This window comes from Xyrauchen texanus, chromosome 24, assembly GCF_025860055.1.
Source record: "Xyrauchen texanus isolate HMW12.3.18 chromosome 24, RBS_HiC_50CHRs, whole genome shotgun sequence".
NCBI lineage: Eukaryota > Metazoa > Chordata > Actinopteri > Cypriniformes > Catostomidae > Xyrauchen > Xyrauchen texanus.
This window is the reverse complement of record NC_068299.1, coordinates 36,406,424-36,425,298: the sequence shown is the minus strand read 5'-3', so window position 1 is coordinate 36,425,298 and position 18,875 is coordinate 36,406,424. Positions and strand designations below refer to the sequence as shown.

The window sequence follows — 18,875 nt, the reverse complement described above, 5'->3', positions numbered from 1 at the left end:
TCTTGGCTCCACCCCTCCCTCGAGTGTTCCACGGCTCCGCCCCTCGAGTCTTCCACAGCTCCGCCCTATGAGCCTCCAGCGGTTCCGTCTGATCCTCTGGCTTCATATGTTGTGCCTCCATCCCTGGTAGCTCTTTCTTCAGAGTCCCTATCTCCAGTGGCTCTGTCCCATGGGCCTCCACCTCCTGTGGCTCCACCGTTTGACCCTCAGCCAGTTCTGTCCTGGTCTCCTGACCCTCTAGCAATTCCATCCTGGTCTCCTGATCCTCCTATAGTTACCTTTCTGGAGCCACCTCCCAAACCGCTGGACCCTGTTTCCTTTCTGGAGCCACCTCCCAAACCACCGGATCCCGTTCCCTTCCTGGAGCCGCATCTCAAACCTCCAGACCCCGCTCCTTCCTGGAGCAACCTCCAAAATGGCCAGACACTGCTCTATTCCTGGAGCCACCTCCAAAACCTCCTGACGCCGCTCCCTTTCTGGAACCACTTCCCTGGCCACTGGCCTTCCCTGGTCTCCTTGGTCTTCTGGTCAACCGCCTAATCAGCCCTGGTCTCCTTGGTCATCTGGCCAACCACCTGATCTGCCCTGGTCTGCTGACCATCCTCCTGACCTGCTTGGTCTCCTGGTTCTGCCTTGGCCGCCTGGTCCATTTTGCTCTTTCATTTGCCCTGTGCTTTTTTGGACTGCCAGTTCCATGATGTCCTGCTCCTCCCATTAACACATTTTGTTTGGCGTTATGTTTAGGTGCACCATGATTTTCTCCTTAAAGGTGTTTGTTACACTTGGGACGTTTGACCTAGCAACCACTAGAGGTTTCTAGGTGTATTTAAGACTTTTAGTTTTAAGTTCTGTGTATTCCTTATCTTGTCATGTGATATCCTGTTTCCCTCATGTTCATGTGTCTTGTTCTCATTGGTTTATTGTCTTGTTAACTAGTTATCATTTCTGATTTGTTAGTTGTTCCGGTTTAATAGTCTTGTTATCTTGTTATTAGTCAAGTCTTGTCATTGGTTGTCTTTGTCATGTGTTTCCCTTGTCTGTGTATATATTGCCCTTGTGTTCTCTCTGTCTTTGTCAGTTGTTACACCCATATGTTTTTTTGGTATTTGCTTCTGTTATGTTTCGAGTTGTGTGTTGTTTTCTGAGTTTTATGAATAAAAGCCTGCACTTAGATCCTCCTCATGCCTCGTTCCTACAGATGTTACAATGACTTTCTTTTGCATAAAACAAAAGGAAACATTTGCTGGTCCATCTTTTCAATACAAAAGCAGTTAAGAGGAAATTAAGAGGAACTTTAAAGATTCAATAAGGTCTACAAACTATCATTATAGTAAACCATGTGACTTATGTGTAATATTTTCCATCTTCTGAGGCCATACGAGAAACAGAATAAAATTATTGACGTCTAATGCATGTTCATGAGTGAAGCTTGTTTACAGTATTCAGCAATAAACAACACAAGTCTTGGGTGAACACACAAGCCACTTTGAACAAGTATCTGTATGCTCATGAATGCACAATGGATGTACATTATCCAATTTGATGTCTCAAATGTCCAAAATAAAATATGCCGTCCACCAGAAAAAGCATGATAAACAAACCATCTGCAAAATTTTTATCGACTATCTCATTAAATATATTAAATCATTACAAAATTGTTGATTTCAACTTACAACAACACCTAGATGAAGCTTCTAGTCCACTCAGAGGTGGAGATATCTGACAAAACTGTAGAGGAAGTGCATGGGATCACAAAATAGAAAAAAGTGTCAATGGACGAGCACATTGTGAGTGCTTAGCTGTGTTAGAGCGCCACCTGCATTTCAGAAGTGTGATGGAAGGTGACAGAGGAAAATGTATTTTTCCTTGTATTTGCTGCTATTTAAATTAATGCTTTTTTCAGGATATAGAGCAAACAGAGTCTGAATCACAAGCTTTTAAAGACAAGATAAATTATTATTATTGTATTATTAATAATAATAATGCCAAAAAATCTATTTTTTTATTTTATCTACTTGCTTGTGAAACATTGCAGGCCGTGTTAAGGGTTACATTTCAGGTTGTTAATTTTCAGGAAGAATGTCATATTGGTTTAGAAAAAATTGTGAATGAGTAAAGAAAGGCAGAATTTTCATTTCTGAGTGAACTCACCAATAAATTGCCATTGCCTTTCCATGAAACTCTGGTCACAGTCTCCTCAAAGCAGTTTCTTGCTCACAAAATTTTGTTCGCTAACTTCCCAATTGAATCTCCCTCATTAGAGTAATTCTGCTTAAGACCTGAGTCATAAACTGATATTCTGCTCTCTCTACAATTTTCTGAACAGGTTTCAGACGGAGGTTAATTACGACACGCTGGAGATTCGGGACGGGCCTTCCAACTCTTCTCCTCTGATTGGCGAGTACCATGGCACTCAGGCCCCCCACTTTCTCATTAGCACCAGCAATTACATGTACCTGCTCTTCACCACCGACAACAGCCGCTCAAGTGAAGGGTTCCAGATACGCTACGAGAGTAAGTCCACTTCTCCTGTAGTGTGAATTTACAGTATCTTCCTGGCAAATAGTTGCTGTACTTTCACAGTAGTTTTTACGGTTGTAATTTTAAAGTTTATTACAATTAAATGTTACTGTAGATTTTTACTGAAAATCATGAACATTTCCAGCACAGGGCATTTTACATTTCCAGTGTAATATTGTGTTTAATAGAATTCTGTACTGGAAAAGTGTTTTTTTTTTTTTTTTTTTTATAAAATGGCTGATTTCTTTGTCCTGCTAGGGCTAATTTCAGTTTATGTATCCTACATACACACAGTTAAAGAATATTTTCACACTTTATGCATAGTTTGGCAAAATTGCTGCTTGCAAATGACACAAGTGAAATTTTAATTAAAAAAAAGTTGTGTTGTCTCGTATTACATCTCAAACATGCTCTTTTGTTGCCTTTGTTAAAAATTGCTCAAACTTTACAAAAAAAAAAAAAGAAAAAAAAAAAAAGAAAGAAAATAGAAAGAAATTAAAAAATGTAGGCAAAATGATGGGTCTTAATTGATGACTGTCGTAATTTAAAAATATTCAAACAGTTAATATTTAAATGTTTGTTTATTTCACTCTTAGAATATCATAGTTTTAGATAATAGATTTTCACAGTTTAAAATTTAAAGTCTGGGTCTGGTACAGTGCAAATGCATTCAAATATATACTTCAAAGTCATTTGAAAAATACTAGAAATAAATGATAAAGGCCTGGTAAAAAAGTCTATTTTAATGAGAGTGCCATAACAAAAAGTTATGTTCATTTTAACAAATATCAACCCCTGGGACATGAACATGCTTAATTATTATATTATATTATATTATATTATATTATATTATATTATATTATATTATATTATATTATATTATTTTAGCTTACTATCTCCATTTAACATGGACAGCAACCAGTTGTGCTCTATAGCACTGTTACAGCAGCTTGGAGAAAATGATTCAAAGTAAATTAGGATCAAGTTCCAAGCCAGAGTGAACACTAATCATCACAACGGTGACTTCATATGAAACACAACTATTTAAACTATTATCCCACAATGCATTACAATATGGTTGTTTTTATTTTTTTAACAGTACTTTGTTGCCACAGAAAATGACCTAGCCTGCATTGGTTTCACAGTTCTAAATACACTATATAGCAAGCCATCACTATTAAATCTTGGCAATGTTTAGAGTGTATCCCTCCTCTGCCTCTGTTGTGATTTAATCGCAGGGATATTGGGTTTTCAGTCCGCTGTGGGCGGTTTTGTAATACCGTGCACATTTTGGCTACACATGCTATCTGTGACAACTGATTTGATGTTTCCAATGCAAATGGTAATGATTCTCTAGGATTAACGTCAGATAGTGGTTTTGCAGTTATCTCAAAATAATTTTAAGACAAGCAAAATATGTGAAGCAGCGATAGCATCACATGACCAATGACAATATATGGAGGCAGTAGATGTCTTTAAAAGAGGTGAGGCATAATTAAGTTTATTAGCAAATAAAGTTCCCTTTCATGGAACTTGAGCTGCCTATGATTGCTATGGGATACTGTCCGAGTGTCAGTGGTCTGAAGTCTGTTTATACCCTTATACATTTACGCCAATGTATTGGCTGATGGCGCTTAAGTGACGGCCCTAGGGAGATACATCACAGTCTATATAAAGGCGCTCGTATTTATGCCATTTAGTCTGATTTTCTGTTCTTCAGTGCACAAATTATCTAAGCCTGTGTTTGTTTTCAGCAACTCAAATGAAGTGAGTGGTCAATGAGTTGGTCAAGGTGATGCTTTTGTTTGTGAGAGTGATTTTGTGTCTCCTACGAATCGAGGTTATCAAACCCCCCCTCCTCCACACACACACACACACACACACACACACTTACTGAGTGTCTGGGTTTCATATCGCCACCTTTCAGAGGACCATACTTCTGACCATCCGAAGCCTGTTAAAGTATTTATTGATGAAGTGGAGTTCACTATCGATTCAAGTTTGCCATTCATCATGCCTTGTGTATCTCATTCAATGTTCATCAAACACAAGTGTACACAAAACACAAGTGTACACAAAACACAGAGTGAACGTAAGCACCACACGCTGTCCCAACAAAAAGAATGCTGGGGCCGTTGTGGTGAACCAGTTCCCAAGTAAACATTCCCCCCAATGTTCACACTCTCATCTCCGTTCAAAATACCATGGAAAAGGTTTATTCTGTCAGCATCCCTGCTGTAAATGCATTTCAGGGCACTCATCATATATGCCTGAATACAATAAATTCAGTTTATTGTTTATTGCAGTTGTCAAATGGAAGCCAAACGTGCCATCTAGTTGTTACATGTTGTGCTACATGTGAGAGTGATGCATTAATTACTCTGTCTGTCCATCTAGTAGCTTGGCAGAAGTTGCAGGGCATTTCAAACTGGGTACTTCAAAAGATAGAGTGTGGTTATGTCAACAATTCAGACGGACTCTGTCAGTATAGTCAGGACTCTGTTCCTGTTGCCTGGGCATCAGACTCTGTTTCCAGGTGTGGAGATGAACTTGCAGTCAATGAAGGCGCACCTCATCTCCAGCTCGCATTCTGTCATTATGCCAGGGTCTAGCGATGGTAAAAGTGGGACATGTTCTCCCTGCGAGAACATTTCACAGGCTTTTGGGTCTCATGATCGCGGTGCCCGCTGTCATTCCCCTTGGCATTTTGGATGCAAGACCTTTTTAGTGCTGTCTGTTGGGACAGGTGTGTTGCCACATGGTGATATGACAGACGCCGCCTCCAGGGGGCAATATTGGCACATAAACTAGCTGGAGATGCTCACAGTGCTGCTGGGGTTAAGGTTTTTCCTTCAGGAGATTCAGGACAGTCATGACCTCATCCGGTCGGACAACAGAACAGTGGTATACTAAATCAATCGCCAGGGAGGAGTGGACTCTCTTGCCATGCTGAGGCTGGCACGTCACATTCTTCTATGGGCACGAGACATTGTACTATCTCTATCTTTCCGGTTGAACTTGTGGGCTGATCTCCTGTCAAGAAAGGGTCTGACGCCCAGAGAATGGACATTACATTCTCAGATTATGGAACAAATCTGGAGGAGGTTCGACAGAGAGGAAGTGGACCTGTTCGCATCTCGCAGCTACTCAAGCTGGCCATACTTTCTAGCAGCTGCATAGGCTTTTCCTTTTGCAGAAAATCTGACTGAAAGCAAGCACCTTTATGAAGACCGTGACATAGCACAATAAATTGTTGTGATTATATAAGGGCTTCAGACCACGTGATACTCAGATGGTGTCCCATAGTGTTCATACGCAGCGTCTCATTCCCCTCAGAGAACCAAGGTTATGTACGTAACTGAGACATTTTGTTTTATTTATGAATATGGTCACTGTTGGAAAGATTAGCTCAAAGGATGTTTTACAAATGTGCAACACTGACACAAGGTCTCTTTGTTTGTTAGTGGCGGCTAAACAGAGATAAGTGTCATTATTGTTAAAAGCATGTTTTAATGTGTGCAGTTATTGTAAATTAGTTTGCAGGGAAAACTGGAAGAAGCCATAACAAGCCGGAATCGGTACATGTTTTAGTGGAATCCATACCTCAAATGTTTCTAAAAGAAATCGATGCTATGACCTGTACATATATTCATATCAAACAAATATAAAAAACAAGAGTGACAATGATAATACCTTCAACCACCTCAAATGATTTTTTTCTCAAATTCTAAATAATTCTAAATGAAGTGCTTAATATGTAAATTGTGAGGCCCATGAGCAAGGATTGGCAATGGATTCAGCATATGATGTCACATCATTTGCTGAATCCATTGCCAATCCTTGCTCATGAGCCTCACAATTGGCATATTAAGCACTTCTTTTAGAATTATAATAAATATTCATGTTCCTACAATTATACAAATAGACTAATGTATACAATTTTGCATAGCCAAATTATTTGGCAGATAGTCTCCAGTTGCTCCTTTACTACAGTAATTTAACATTTTATTATAATGTTATGTCCTGCAAGAGACAGACTATTAAGAAATATGGGAACATGAGATGACTCTCGACCAATGTTCATGAGTCGCAATGAATTACCTCTGACATCACGGCCGTAAGCCTGAAATCTCTGAGGAAACTCTATTGTGTCGTGCTGTCACCATTATTCAGACGCTTCTGATGGCTATTACAGACTTGTCAGTGGCCACATAATAAAAGTGAATCCTTGTGCCACTGACAGATTGAAATGTTCCTCCAACACAGGACTCTGGGGGGGAACTCTCGACTTTAGGAAAAAGTGCTGATGATTTTTCAGAAAAATATTAATAGAAAAAGTAAATGGAAATTAAAATGTATTGGTTGAAGAAAGCGAAAGGAAAAACACAAAGGCCCTGATTTCAGGTGGACCGACCTCTGTTGATATATATATATATATATACACACACACTGTACTGCAGTACTATACAGTATTACCCTGTACTGTATATATATATATATTTTTTTTTTTCCTTTCTCACAGGCATTATGATGGAAACAGATTCGTGTTTAGATCCTGGGATCCCAGTGAATGGGAAGAGGCATGGGAATAATTTCGCCATCGGCTCCAGGGTGACGTTCAGCTGTGATCAAGGCTACACTCTGAGCGATATAGAGCCCATCGTGTGTGAGAGGAACCATCAGTGGAACCACGCTCTGCCCAGCTGTGATGGTAAGCCACATTGCGCTCTCTCAGTAGAGTGCAACAGTTCTGGATGGTCCTGGAAGTAAAAATTCCATTGATTTTCTCCATTGAGAAATTGATTTTAACAATGCCAAATAAAGCTTTCAAGACTGACCTACCATGAGCTCTGAGGCTAAGTATTTGGTATTTGCTTCTGTAAAAGCCGCAAGTTAATGTGATTTATTTATTTATTTTTAACCACATGCCAAAATCTGGTTAAAGAACTACATTACCCATAAACCTAAAGAGAGATCCACCAATCAGAGAAGTCACTGTTACAATGGGAATTCAACCCCTTTAAATGATTTTATCGGGTCTTGAGTGACCAGGGAACTTATTCCACCCCCTTTACCTCATTCATTTCTTTTGAGTTATGCCCTGACCTCTTTAGTGTTCCTCAGCCTTTCACTTAGGAATAGTATAATATTACAAATAATATGTATTGGGTTGGTAGTTATATATAATAGTGGTATGTATGGAGGCTCAAACCTGCAAAAATAATAAATAAATACATGTAATAATAAAAAAATAAATAAAGGAATAAATGTCTTGATAAAACAAATATAATTAGTTTTTAATAAATGTATTCCTGAATTTATTATTGTATGACTTTATTCCTTTATTATTTTCTATATTTATTTTTGACTTTATTTTTATTTATTCATTTAGTTTGCATTGTTTTAATTTTTTTTATTTATGTGTTCATTAATTTTTTTTATATTTATATATTCCCATATATATTTATTTATTTGTACTTTTCTGTGTGCAACATGGAAGCTGCGTAGCTCCAGTGCATCATTGGTTGAGAGCTCAGTAGTACTTATCAGAAGCAAGTAAGATGGACGTCCCAACTTAGTACTCACTGACTCGCACAGATTTTGAATATGCAGGGAAACGTATTGCAGAGAGTTTAACAATCCAGGATGTGCTTTGACATTCATACCGGCCTACAGCTCTCCTAAAACATCAATAAGCACCTCTACTCTAAATGAAACATAGTCATTTGATGCGTGGTTATCGACTTCATTCGCAAGTTGTTCAAATATCTAGATATATGTGAAAAGTCAGCTATAGATTTTTTTATATTGCAGATATGCTCACTGAATATAAACCCAACAGATCACTCAGATCATTAGGATCACATCAGCTAGAAATACCAAGGATTCACTCTAAGCAAGGTGAGTCTGCTTTTAGCTTTTATGCCAGCCGCAGCTGGAACCAGCTTCCAGAAGAGATCAGATGTGCTCCTACAGTAGTCACATTCAAATCCAGACTCAAAACACATCTGTTTAGCTGTGCATTTACTGAATGAGCACTGTGCCACTGTGTGTCCGACTGTTTGTACTGGATTTTATTTTATATTCTAAACTGTTTCAATTATTCTTATTTTTTATTTATTTTTTATTCTTATTTTAATCTCTTCTATGTAAAGCACTTTGAATTACCATTGTGTATGAAATGTGCTATATAAATAAACTTGCCTTGCCTTTAATGCAGAACTTATATATACATACATACATAAACGATCAGGGAAATGAAGCATGGTTGTATCTTTTACAATGAACAATCATATCAACAGAAAACTATATTATGAATTTGCAGACATCAAAATATGAAGTTATATACACAGAAAAAAAAGAAAAGAATAAGGTTAAATCATATCATTTATGAAACTTGCTCATTTGGTGGTTTTGTTGAAGAAACAGCTCCCCATTTATTTTGTGATTGTAGTATAACCAATACATCTTGAATTGACTTAAGCTCTTATGTTCTTAGCCCCACAAATAATAGTAAAATAAAAAAATAGAGAAATAAGAAAAATTGTTTACACGATATGGCTATGACCTAATGTCACATCAAAACAAGTCAAGAGTAATCGAGCACACGCTTCAATCTACAATAAGCCAATGGTAAACAGGACCCACCCATATAATTATCATACAAGAGACAGAAATGTAAGAATAAATACAAAAATAAATGCATGTGGGAATAAATAAATATAAAAATAAATGAATGCATTAATAAATAATAATAACAAATAATAACAAATTAAAGAATAAAAAAAGTTTTAAAGAATAAAAATAAAAAGAGAAAATAATAAATAAAGGAAAAAAAGTCTACAAAAATAAATTCAGGAATAACTTTCATTAAAAATGAATTATATTTTTTTTTATCAAGACATTTATTCCTTTATTTATTTTCTTATTATTACATTTATTTATTTATTTATTTATGTATTATTTTTGCATGTTTTGTCCTCCATAGGTATGTGCAGTAAAAGTGTCACAATATATATTTGCTCTTCCGTAATTTATATGTTTAGGATAATTTCATATCTATATAAGTTTAATAATCACAGGATATCTATTTCTTTGTTTATTACAAAACAAATATGTACTATATTCATACAAATGAGTACTATATCATGTAGATTTTCTGTGCAATGCTGATGAATTATCAGCATTCCAGATGCATGCACAAATACATAAAAACATGCTATTTGTTACTCAAGGTGGCGCTGTTGTTTCAGTGATTGTCTTGATTTACATTTGACATTGGCATTTAATGAAGAAGCAATGTGGAAGTACAATGCATGAACAGTATGATATGGCTATTGCCATTTGGGTGTGCTACTGATATCCTGAAAGTTGTATGTCTATTTAAAATCAATTCACTGAATAAAAATTTAAATTGTTAATCTTATGTAGCTTATATGTGTTTAGTTCAGTAGGTATTTGACAGCCAGTAGCGTCTTATAAAATTTCAGTGTGGATGTAATAAATCATATTGTATCATTTGTTGCAACTGTTTGATATATGAAGAATGAAACATCAAAATATGACAGAATATATTTTATTCTTCTTTAATTGTCTTGTACACTCTCTGGGCATTTTGTAGCTCCATTTTTATAGATATATATGCCCGGTCACTAAAGACCCGAGGTATGCAATACCTTTTTTTTGTGTGTTTGTTAATGACAGGCTCATGGTACATTATCGCTTACATAATCAATGACTCTAAATGTTATATTGTACCATCAAACACCATCATAGAATTTAAGGACAGTCTTGTACCATCGTCCTTTTGCCTGAAGAGCTTAGAACTCTTTACTGTAGTTTATTAAACACTACGATGGAAATGAATGAGAACATTACTTCCAGATCCAAGGCCACCTCTGAAAAAGTGTCCGGGCGCTGTTGCGCTCTATTCCGGTTTCATTCAGCGCAACTCCTCACCGCCTAGCATGCATCACATTTTTATCAGGGGGAAAAGGGTAAGCCTTCTTATCATCCTCTTAAGATTTGACTTCATACATTTTTAATTAGAGGAGAGGTGACTAGCGTGAGCTGTTTCGTAGATAACCTTAAAAGGGAAAAAGGACAGCGGGAGCAAATAATAATGGAACGGCAGTCACAAAGAGTCCTAAGCCAGATAGGCAAGAGTGCCTACAGGAGATTGCTCTACAAAGCTGTTTATCTTATTTGTTTCCCTGTTGCAGGGGTTGAAGTAAACAAAGTGTTTTCCAGTCAGAGCAATCAGGCTGCTGCCTGTACGTTCCGGAATTCCCAATGTCCTCCTGTGCCTGCATCTTATCTGCTGTGCATTTCCTCTAATAAACTTTGATTTTGTCTGATGGACTCTCATCAGAGCTTGACCTTCATTAGACGGGACAGCTACTCAACGTTTGTTTGTGGAAATGTAAATGCATGTTACTGGAGGATGACACGTTTCTCTCCTGTCAGACTGATGATTTATTACAAAATGGATAAGAGTCGAAATTCTTACTGAATGAGCCACGTTCCAAAAAAATACAAAAGCAGACAATTCTCTTTCAGTCTGTTGTTGTATGTGCTTTTTTATTATTTTTTTTATTTAATTTTTTATATTTACGGAAAAGGTCTAGCTCCAAATTTAATAAGATAGAGCTTTCCTTTTGACAAAAATATTGAATGTGCCATTTAAGGGCAAATGTTGCTGTTATGATGACTGTGTTGTGTCATAACCTTCCCCGTATGATTTATTTTGATATTTGTAGGCCAGTAATCATTGCTCAAGGACACATTCAATATTCTTTTTTTGTCTGTCTTGTTGTTCCGGTGCTTTCAGCTTAACGATTTTTTATTTTTTTTGGCTGTCTCTCCTGATGTTCTCCAGTTGCAATATTGCCAGCGTTGTTACATTTCTTTTTCGTCTTCTTACAAGTGTTATCATTGTATTTGCCGTCAGACTCTTATTATTTAGCGAATCATTAAACTCTGCAGCATTCCATGTCAAAACATGTCTATTTCCATGTTTTGCCTTTGCCATATTGTAGTATCTATACAAAGAGAGGGAGTATTGCAAGTGTTTCATAGACATTATTTTTGGAAAAGTGTATTTTACATGTTGTGGAAATTGTTAGCCGAATGTGACCCAGATATCTGTATCAGCTCCACATCGATTCATTCATAGTTGAGTCATTGCTGATTATGTTGGTATTTCAATGAGCTAATTAACTCCAGTTTAAGACGATGAAAGCCTCTCATCACTTTCATCTTTGTTTGTTTTGTATTGAAGAATTAACGATTTATATTGAGAGTGGCATTTTCTTTATAATTCTTTTTGTGACCCTGTTATAAACAGTCCTCCAGGTGTTAGAAGTTAAGGCAGCACTGAAATTTGTTGCAAATTAAGTTGAGTATAAATTAATTACCCGACTCCAGACTGGTCACTCATCCCTTAAATCAAATCCTTTAAACATGAGCAACATGTAGAGACCAGAAAATCATAGACTCTATGCCCAAATCAGGGCCCGCAGGCCAAAGTTGGCCCGTGATGACCTTTGATTTGACCCGCCTTGAAGTATATGACAAGAGGGAAAAACAATAAAAAGTATAATATAAAAAAAAAAAACATATTAATTATACAAATATGCCAATGACACAGCATTTCATTACATTCATTTAGTAGATTGTTGAGTGCTGGTAATGTTTTATTTATATTCATCATACAGGAGGGGAACCAGGAAAACTGGTTTTTAATATAATACAGTTTGATATAATGCAACGTTTACTCAATAAAGTTTGATTTTTGGCCCTTCGTAGGAAAAAGTTTGGGCACGTCTGTCAAAGAGACTTAGGGTGGGCTCTTTTGACTTTTAGAACAATCTTTAAACAACCTTCTAGCAATGCACAAGCAACTTTCCAGAACACCTTAGCAACCGCATAGCAAAGTCCTAGCAACCAAATAGAGCATCCTAGCAATGGCATAGCAAGGCCCTGGCAACCACCCAAACCACCTTGACAACTGCATATCAACACCATAGCAACCACCCAGAACACCCTAGTAACTGCTTAGCAACATGCTAAAAGTAGCTCATAGCTAAACATGAGTCCTTCTTCTTCTCTTCCAGCTCTGTGTGGGGGTTATATCTATGGAAAAACTGGAACTGTTTTGTCCCCTGGTTTTCCCGATTTCTACCCAAACTCTCTGAACTGCACATGGACTATTGAAGTGTCCCATGGAAAAGGTAAGACAAAGAGATTTTGAGTTACAACAGTAGTTCTCTACTAGTTTTTTCAGTTGCAATTTATTTGACAGTATGTGTACTTTCAGTGAACTTACCCATGAAAGAACTGAGTAATATTAGGTAACTACATGTATTTAATATGGATTAAGGTTAGGCTTGGGGTTAGGTTTAGGGTTAGTACCCAGTAATTCCTGTAGTTGTTGTAAGTATAGTATGTAAATGTAGAGCAATAAAATGTGCTACCAATTTTTGGCATCTGCCGATTTTTGCTAGCGCTTACCAAGTGAATTTGTTCCAGAATACGGTGGGGTTTTAAATCGGATGCCTCACCTTTGACGTCAATAAAAAAAGATTTGAGAAGCATGGTCTCCTCTGTTTTAGGAGGTGATATGCCTTAAGTGATTGTAACGGGAGCAAGGTGTAAACATCACTTCCTTGGCCTCAAGAGGCGCACTTGCGACTGATGCTAGAGGCTGTAGCCTTAAGCCTCCTCGTTAGTGCGCCAGCCTCCCATGCCAGCTTACACCGGTTCGAATCCCGCTTGGACCGGGTTGAGCAGGACCGGTTACACTATTATGCTATCCTAACTACAGTATGCACATGTACAGTAGGGCTTTCAAATTAAAATTTGAATATGAGTCGTATGTACGATAAAAAATGCACATTTGAATGCGAAAATTTGCATTAGAATATTGGATGTGTGCCAAGCACTGACAATAATTGCATTCTTGGACTAAAACAGACACCATGCAATGCATAAACAGAACGTGGGTGTCTCACGTCGCATTTCAAATACTGAATTTCCTTTACAATTGACACTGTGTCTTAAAAAATGCATCCTTTCTTCATGAGATGCTGAAATAACAGCGAGACACTGCGCAACGGTCAAAGTCATCCGTCTAGCACATGCTTACATAGAAAAAGACATGCTTAGAGTGAACGCCCAATTCAATTTAAAAATCAGATGTCTCGAAGATTTGTAACCCTACCTGGAATAATATCTTTCTATGCCCTTTTGAAATTACCCTTGATAATGAATTTAAGATACCTTTCACATTTTCTACATTTTTAATACTCAGTAGCATGTTGGGTGAATGTGTTTCTGTTTCGATCAGTATTACATTAGCTATGAAGTGTTCTCAGTGGGTTATGAGGGTGAAGCAGAGATTTTGCTGTGACTGACGGCTCTAATCTCATCTGAAACTCCCCAGGAGTGCAGCTTCTCTTCCACACGTTCCACCTGGAAGACTCCCATGATTACTTGCTCATTACCGAAGACGGCAGCTTCACCGAGCCGGTGGCTAGACTCACAGGCTCCGTCCTGCCCCCCTCCATCAAAGCCGGCCTAATTGGCAACTTCAGTGTCCAGCTACGCTTCGTCTCGGACTTCTCCATGTCGTACGAGGGCTTCAATATCACCTTCTCTGGTTGGTCGATGTTCATTCTGTTCATTATGGATTGCTTGAAGGCATGGATGCTTATGCCATGACTGCACACATTTAAAGACCCATAGTTTCTTGTTTTCTGTCATGCTGGTTTGCACACTACACAACTGTTCGCAGACTAGGGGTGTCAATTACAAGCTCTCATTCACATATAAGACCTCAGTTACGATCATGAAATCAAGTCACGAGTTTAGTTTTGATAATTAACAACATTGACAAATTACTTTTTGCATTGATTTTCACAGAATGAAATGTTTTTTTTTTTTTTTTTGTCAAACTATAACATTTTGTATTCTTAAGTTCTTTTAACATATGTCAGCAATAGAATTACACCTAGCAACTATGCTATTTTTGTATATCTATCATGTGGTTTCCTCTAGTGGCAATGCTAATTTCATTGTTTATGAGTTGGCTATTTCAAATGGTCTTGTACGATGTTGTTCGCATAAACTCGTACGACATTTCGTATGAATTCCCGGATTTCTAATGATGAAATAAGCACGAGTTCTGCACTTGAGGTGTTAAGGACACACTTGTTAATATTATGCCGTTACCCAAACACCTTATCTAAACTTAATCAATCAGTAGAGTGTGTAAACATGATAGCAAGCTGTTCAGTGACGTCATTGGCTGTAGTGAAAGTCGTAGAATTCAAACGAGTGCAGTCGCACGATATCATACAAATTAATTAAACACACATTTTTCTCCAAAACACGTCAGCCATAATTATTGGCACCCTTATATTCAAAACTTTTTGCAACCTCCCTTTGCCAATATAACAGCTCTGAGTCTTCTCTTATAATGTCTAATGAGGTTGGAGAACACCTGGTGAGAGATCGGAGAACATTCCTCCATACAGAATCTGAGAGGTCCATGCTGGTGGACTCTCCTATTCAGTTCACCGCACAGGTTTTCTATGGGGTCCAGGTCAGGGGATTGGGATGGCTAAGGCAGAACTTTGATTTTGTGGTCAGTGAAGCATTTTTGTGTTGATTTTGATGTTTATTTTGGATCATTTTCCTGCTGGAAGATCCAACCAGGGCCCATTTTAAGCTTTCTGGCAGAGGCAGTCAGGTTTTGATTTTTTATCTGTTGGTATTTTATAGAGTCTGTATCCGAACAAGATGTCCAGGACCTCTGGCATAAAAACATTTGGCATTGGGTGCTTCATCTCTGTGTGCGCCAAACCCATCTCTGGTGTTTGCTGCCAAAAAGCGCTCTCTTTTTTTTTTCATCTGACCATAGAACCCGGTCCCATTTGAAGTTCCAGTAGTGTCTTGACTTTGTTGTTGGATGAGAGTGGAGGCTTATTTCTTGAAACTCTTCCAAACAACTTGTGTTGATGTAGGTGATGTCTGATTTATTTTTTTTTACTTTCTGACCCCAAGACCCAACTCATTTCTGCAGTTCTCCAGCTGTGATCCTTGGAGAATCTTTGGCCACTTGAACTATCCTCCTCACTGTGCGTGGAGACAATATAGACACACGTCCTGTTCCAGGCCGATTCTTATGATCTCCAGCCCTGATGTGGAATTTGGTATTTTCAATACTCTGGCTATTTTCTTATAGCCACTTCCCATTTTGTGAAGCTCAACAACCTTTTGCCGCCAATCAGAACTATATTCTTTAGTGTAACTCACACTGATTGATGATTAAGGGAAACAGGAAGTCATGGCTGAACAATTTCATGTTCCTAGTGACCCAGGTGCTCTTAAAATGTAAAATATACTTCAGATATAGTTTAATCATAAGAACGTCTAGGGGTGCCAATAATTGTGGCCAACATGTTTTAGAGAAAAATATTTATGTAATAATCAGATATTTCTCCTCTTTCAATTGTTTTACTTCAATTAAATGTTACTTCAAAAATGTGTGAATTTTTGGAACGAATGATCAAACAGATGAACAATGAAGATTTTTTTTCACAGCCTTTTTTTGCTCATATTTACCAAGAGTGCCAATGTTTTTGGGCACAACTGTACAGCATAACTAATTATGGTGCTCAGTTCTCTTTCATAATTTAATCTGTTAACATCATCAATACATCTTGTCAACTTTATACGGCCATTTTTAAGGAAACTGACAAGTTTTGACTTTTACTTGAGATATTTCACACAAAAATGAAAATTGTCAACACTTTCTTATTTCAGTGGATATCTAAAGGAGCTATTACAGAGTTTAAGTCACCATTCACTTACAATGAATGAAAAAAAAGATGCAGTGACAGTGATTGGTGACTGACACTTAGCAATTTGTATAACGTCTCCTTTTTTGTTCCACGGCAGAGAAAAATTAATTCAGACTCAAGTAAATAAATAAATAAACTGCCTTTTAACTAACTGTTAATGAATTTGTTAAAGGTATTTGCCTAGAAACAATATATAAATGTTATGCAGCACATGCTAGATTTGACCTTATTCACAGCTGCGCCATATTTGATTTTTGATGAGAATGACAACGAAGCTGGGCGGGATAGAGGTACAGTCTCTTCAATGTGCTGTACTGCAGTTTTAAGTGTTTTTGGATCGTTCCGTGTGCAAGACATTGAAAAAAATCAATTTTCGAAGGTTACTCAGTAGACAAAAACCTCCAGACAGCATGAGATCAGTGTTGGGGAAGCTACTCTGAAACTGTAGTTTGACAAGCTACAAGCTACTCGTTAGTTAAAGTAGTTAAACTACAGACAAGCTACCCTTTTGGAAAAGTAGTTAGCTACACTACAAGTTACTATCAAAAAGTAGCTAGCTACATTGAAACTACTTTTGCTTGTTTTGAACAACGTCTATTATAAATAACTGAATAAGTGTCTGAGGAAAGTTTTAAGTAAAATATTTAGTTTTATAAATATTTAATTTATTTAAAACAATGCAATACAATTATGATTTCAAAGAGTATTGTTTTATTACAACCAACACTCAAATATCTCAGAATGTTTGTCAAAAATGCAAAATTGCAACAAATACAACATTGCAATAACAAAATATGCATCCAATGTAAATTGCATGTAGAACATTTTCTCAAAAATACCGATTGTGAGATGGTTGCATTTTGGCAAGAAAATACATTGAACAACTGCTCACATGTGGCACTGGTAGGGAAAGAACTATCTGGTGTAGTTGCAGTAGACTGAAACCTCATCCAGAACATTAACCTCCAAAGGGTCAAAATGTTATAATTTGTAATGTTACAAAAGCCTCAACTGAAGAGTAAGAACGCTTGGAAAATGTTAAGTATTTTAGTTGAACTGGCATAGTTAGTCACTGTTATTGTTATACCACTCAAGCAAAACAGGAATGGTTTCACACCATCAGTCGAGAATTGAGGTGCAGTGTCCTTCTAATAAGAGCAGGCAATAACAAAATGTATAGGCAACTCAATTTGTCCTCTTAACTAAACTGAAGCAGAAGTGCCTGACCTGTTAATTCGACACAAGAGAAGTTTCTCAAAATGACTGTCGGAAAGACGGTTGCATTTTGGCAGAAAAATGTCCTTTCCAACACTAAACAACCGCTCACATGCGGCACTGGCTGGGACACCAGTATTGCACTTAATCAAGACTCTCTTCATTTTTGATAGATGCTGGAAAGCACTATCAGGTGTGTTTGCTGTAGACTGTAGATAAATGTTCAATTCATCCAAAACATTCTCCTGGTTTCTGGAGAAGTAGTCTGTGATCTCATCGCTTTCATTTTCTGGCTTCCTTGAAACAATTGTCTCTGCAACATGTGGTCTGTGTGCTTCTGAAAGCTCCTGTTTTAGTCTTAAGATGATGTCATCTTTTTGTTCATTTGGTATGTAAGACATACGAAACATAGGATGTGAAGCCGTTGCCATGAGATACTTTTTACCAGAAAGGTAACTGAACCTTCTGTTCACACCACTGATGATGGCATTAACTAATGGCCCACAATATTGGAGGTTTTCTTGCTTGAGTGACTGCAACTTCTCAACAAGAATGTTGATTGTGGGGACCAAGACTCCGAGGTATGCCATTTTGTCCGACTGAAGAACATCTAGGGCCTTGGACACTGGTGCCATCACCTGTGAAATTACACATAAAACATGGCTGTATGCATGAGTGCAAAAATACATGATGAAAATCACAGGATGCATAAGTCATGTTGATTATTATATTCTTAAGAGTTATTAATAGGTAATTAACTTTAAAATAATTTACTAAAGAATTAGGCTACTAAAGTCATTGGTTTTAATAACATTTTTATTTAACGTACAGTATATACCAAAAATATTTTTATTTTACAAATATGGGATTCTATGAAATACTAAAAATATTTACATAAAATGATTGATTCAATACATCTTAGACAGTTCAAACTCACCATGACATATTCTTTGATGAATGTAATCTCTGATGGCTTCAGTCGTGGAATGTCCATTTTCTCACAAACATCATGGAGCTCCTGAGGTTTCTCTTCAATGCAAGTTTTCATACGATCCATTGCATTATATGTAGAGTTCCAACGTGTTACATTAGGCACAACCAGCATGCATCCAAGTCTGTCTTTAATGTTGTCAGAAGCTTGGGTGCTTCTACTCTGCTTATTCCAAAGGCTTTGACATTTGGCGAAAGCTGTCCTTGAAATCTTTTTAAATGAAGAATCTTCCACAGCTGCCTCAGCATCTTTAGTTGCAACCAAGTGGAGAGAATGGCAGGCAC

General features: G+C 37.3%; 1 protein-coding gene across 1 annotated transcript in view; it reads left to right on the top strand.

Moving 5' to 3' along the window:
• Nucleotides 1-18,875, top strand: part of LOC127617762 (CUB and sushi domain-containing protein 1-like) — a 496,749-nt gene that overhangs the window by 253,697 nt on the left and 224,177 nt on the right. The window contains exons 17-20 of the mRNA XM_052089839.1: nucleotides 2,327-2,514; nucleotides 7,043-7,231; nucleotides 12,636-12,752; nucleotides 13,964-14,179. Of these exons, the coding sequence (XP_051945799.1) occupies nucleotides 2,327-2,514; nucleotides 7,043-7,231; nucleotides 12,636-12,752; nucleotides 13,964-14,179 (710 nt within the window). The remainder of the gene's footprint in view (nucleotides 1-2,326; nucleotides 2,515-7,042; nucleotides 7,232-12,635; nucleotides 12,753-13,963; nucleotides 14,180-18,875) is intronic.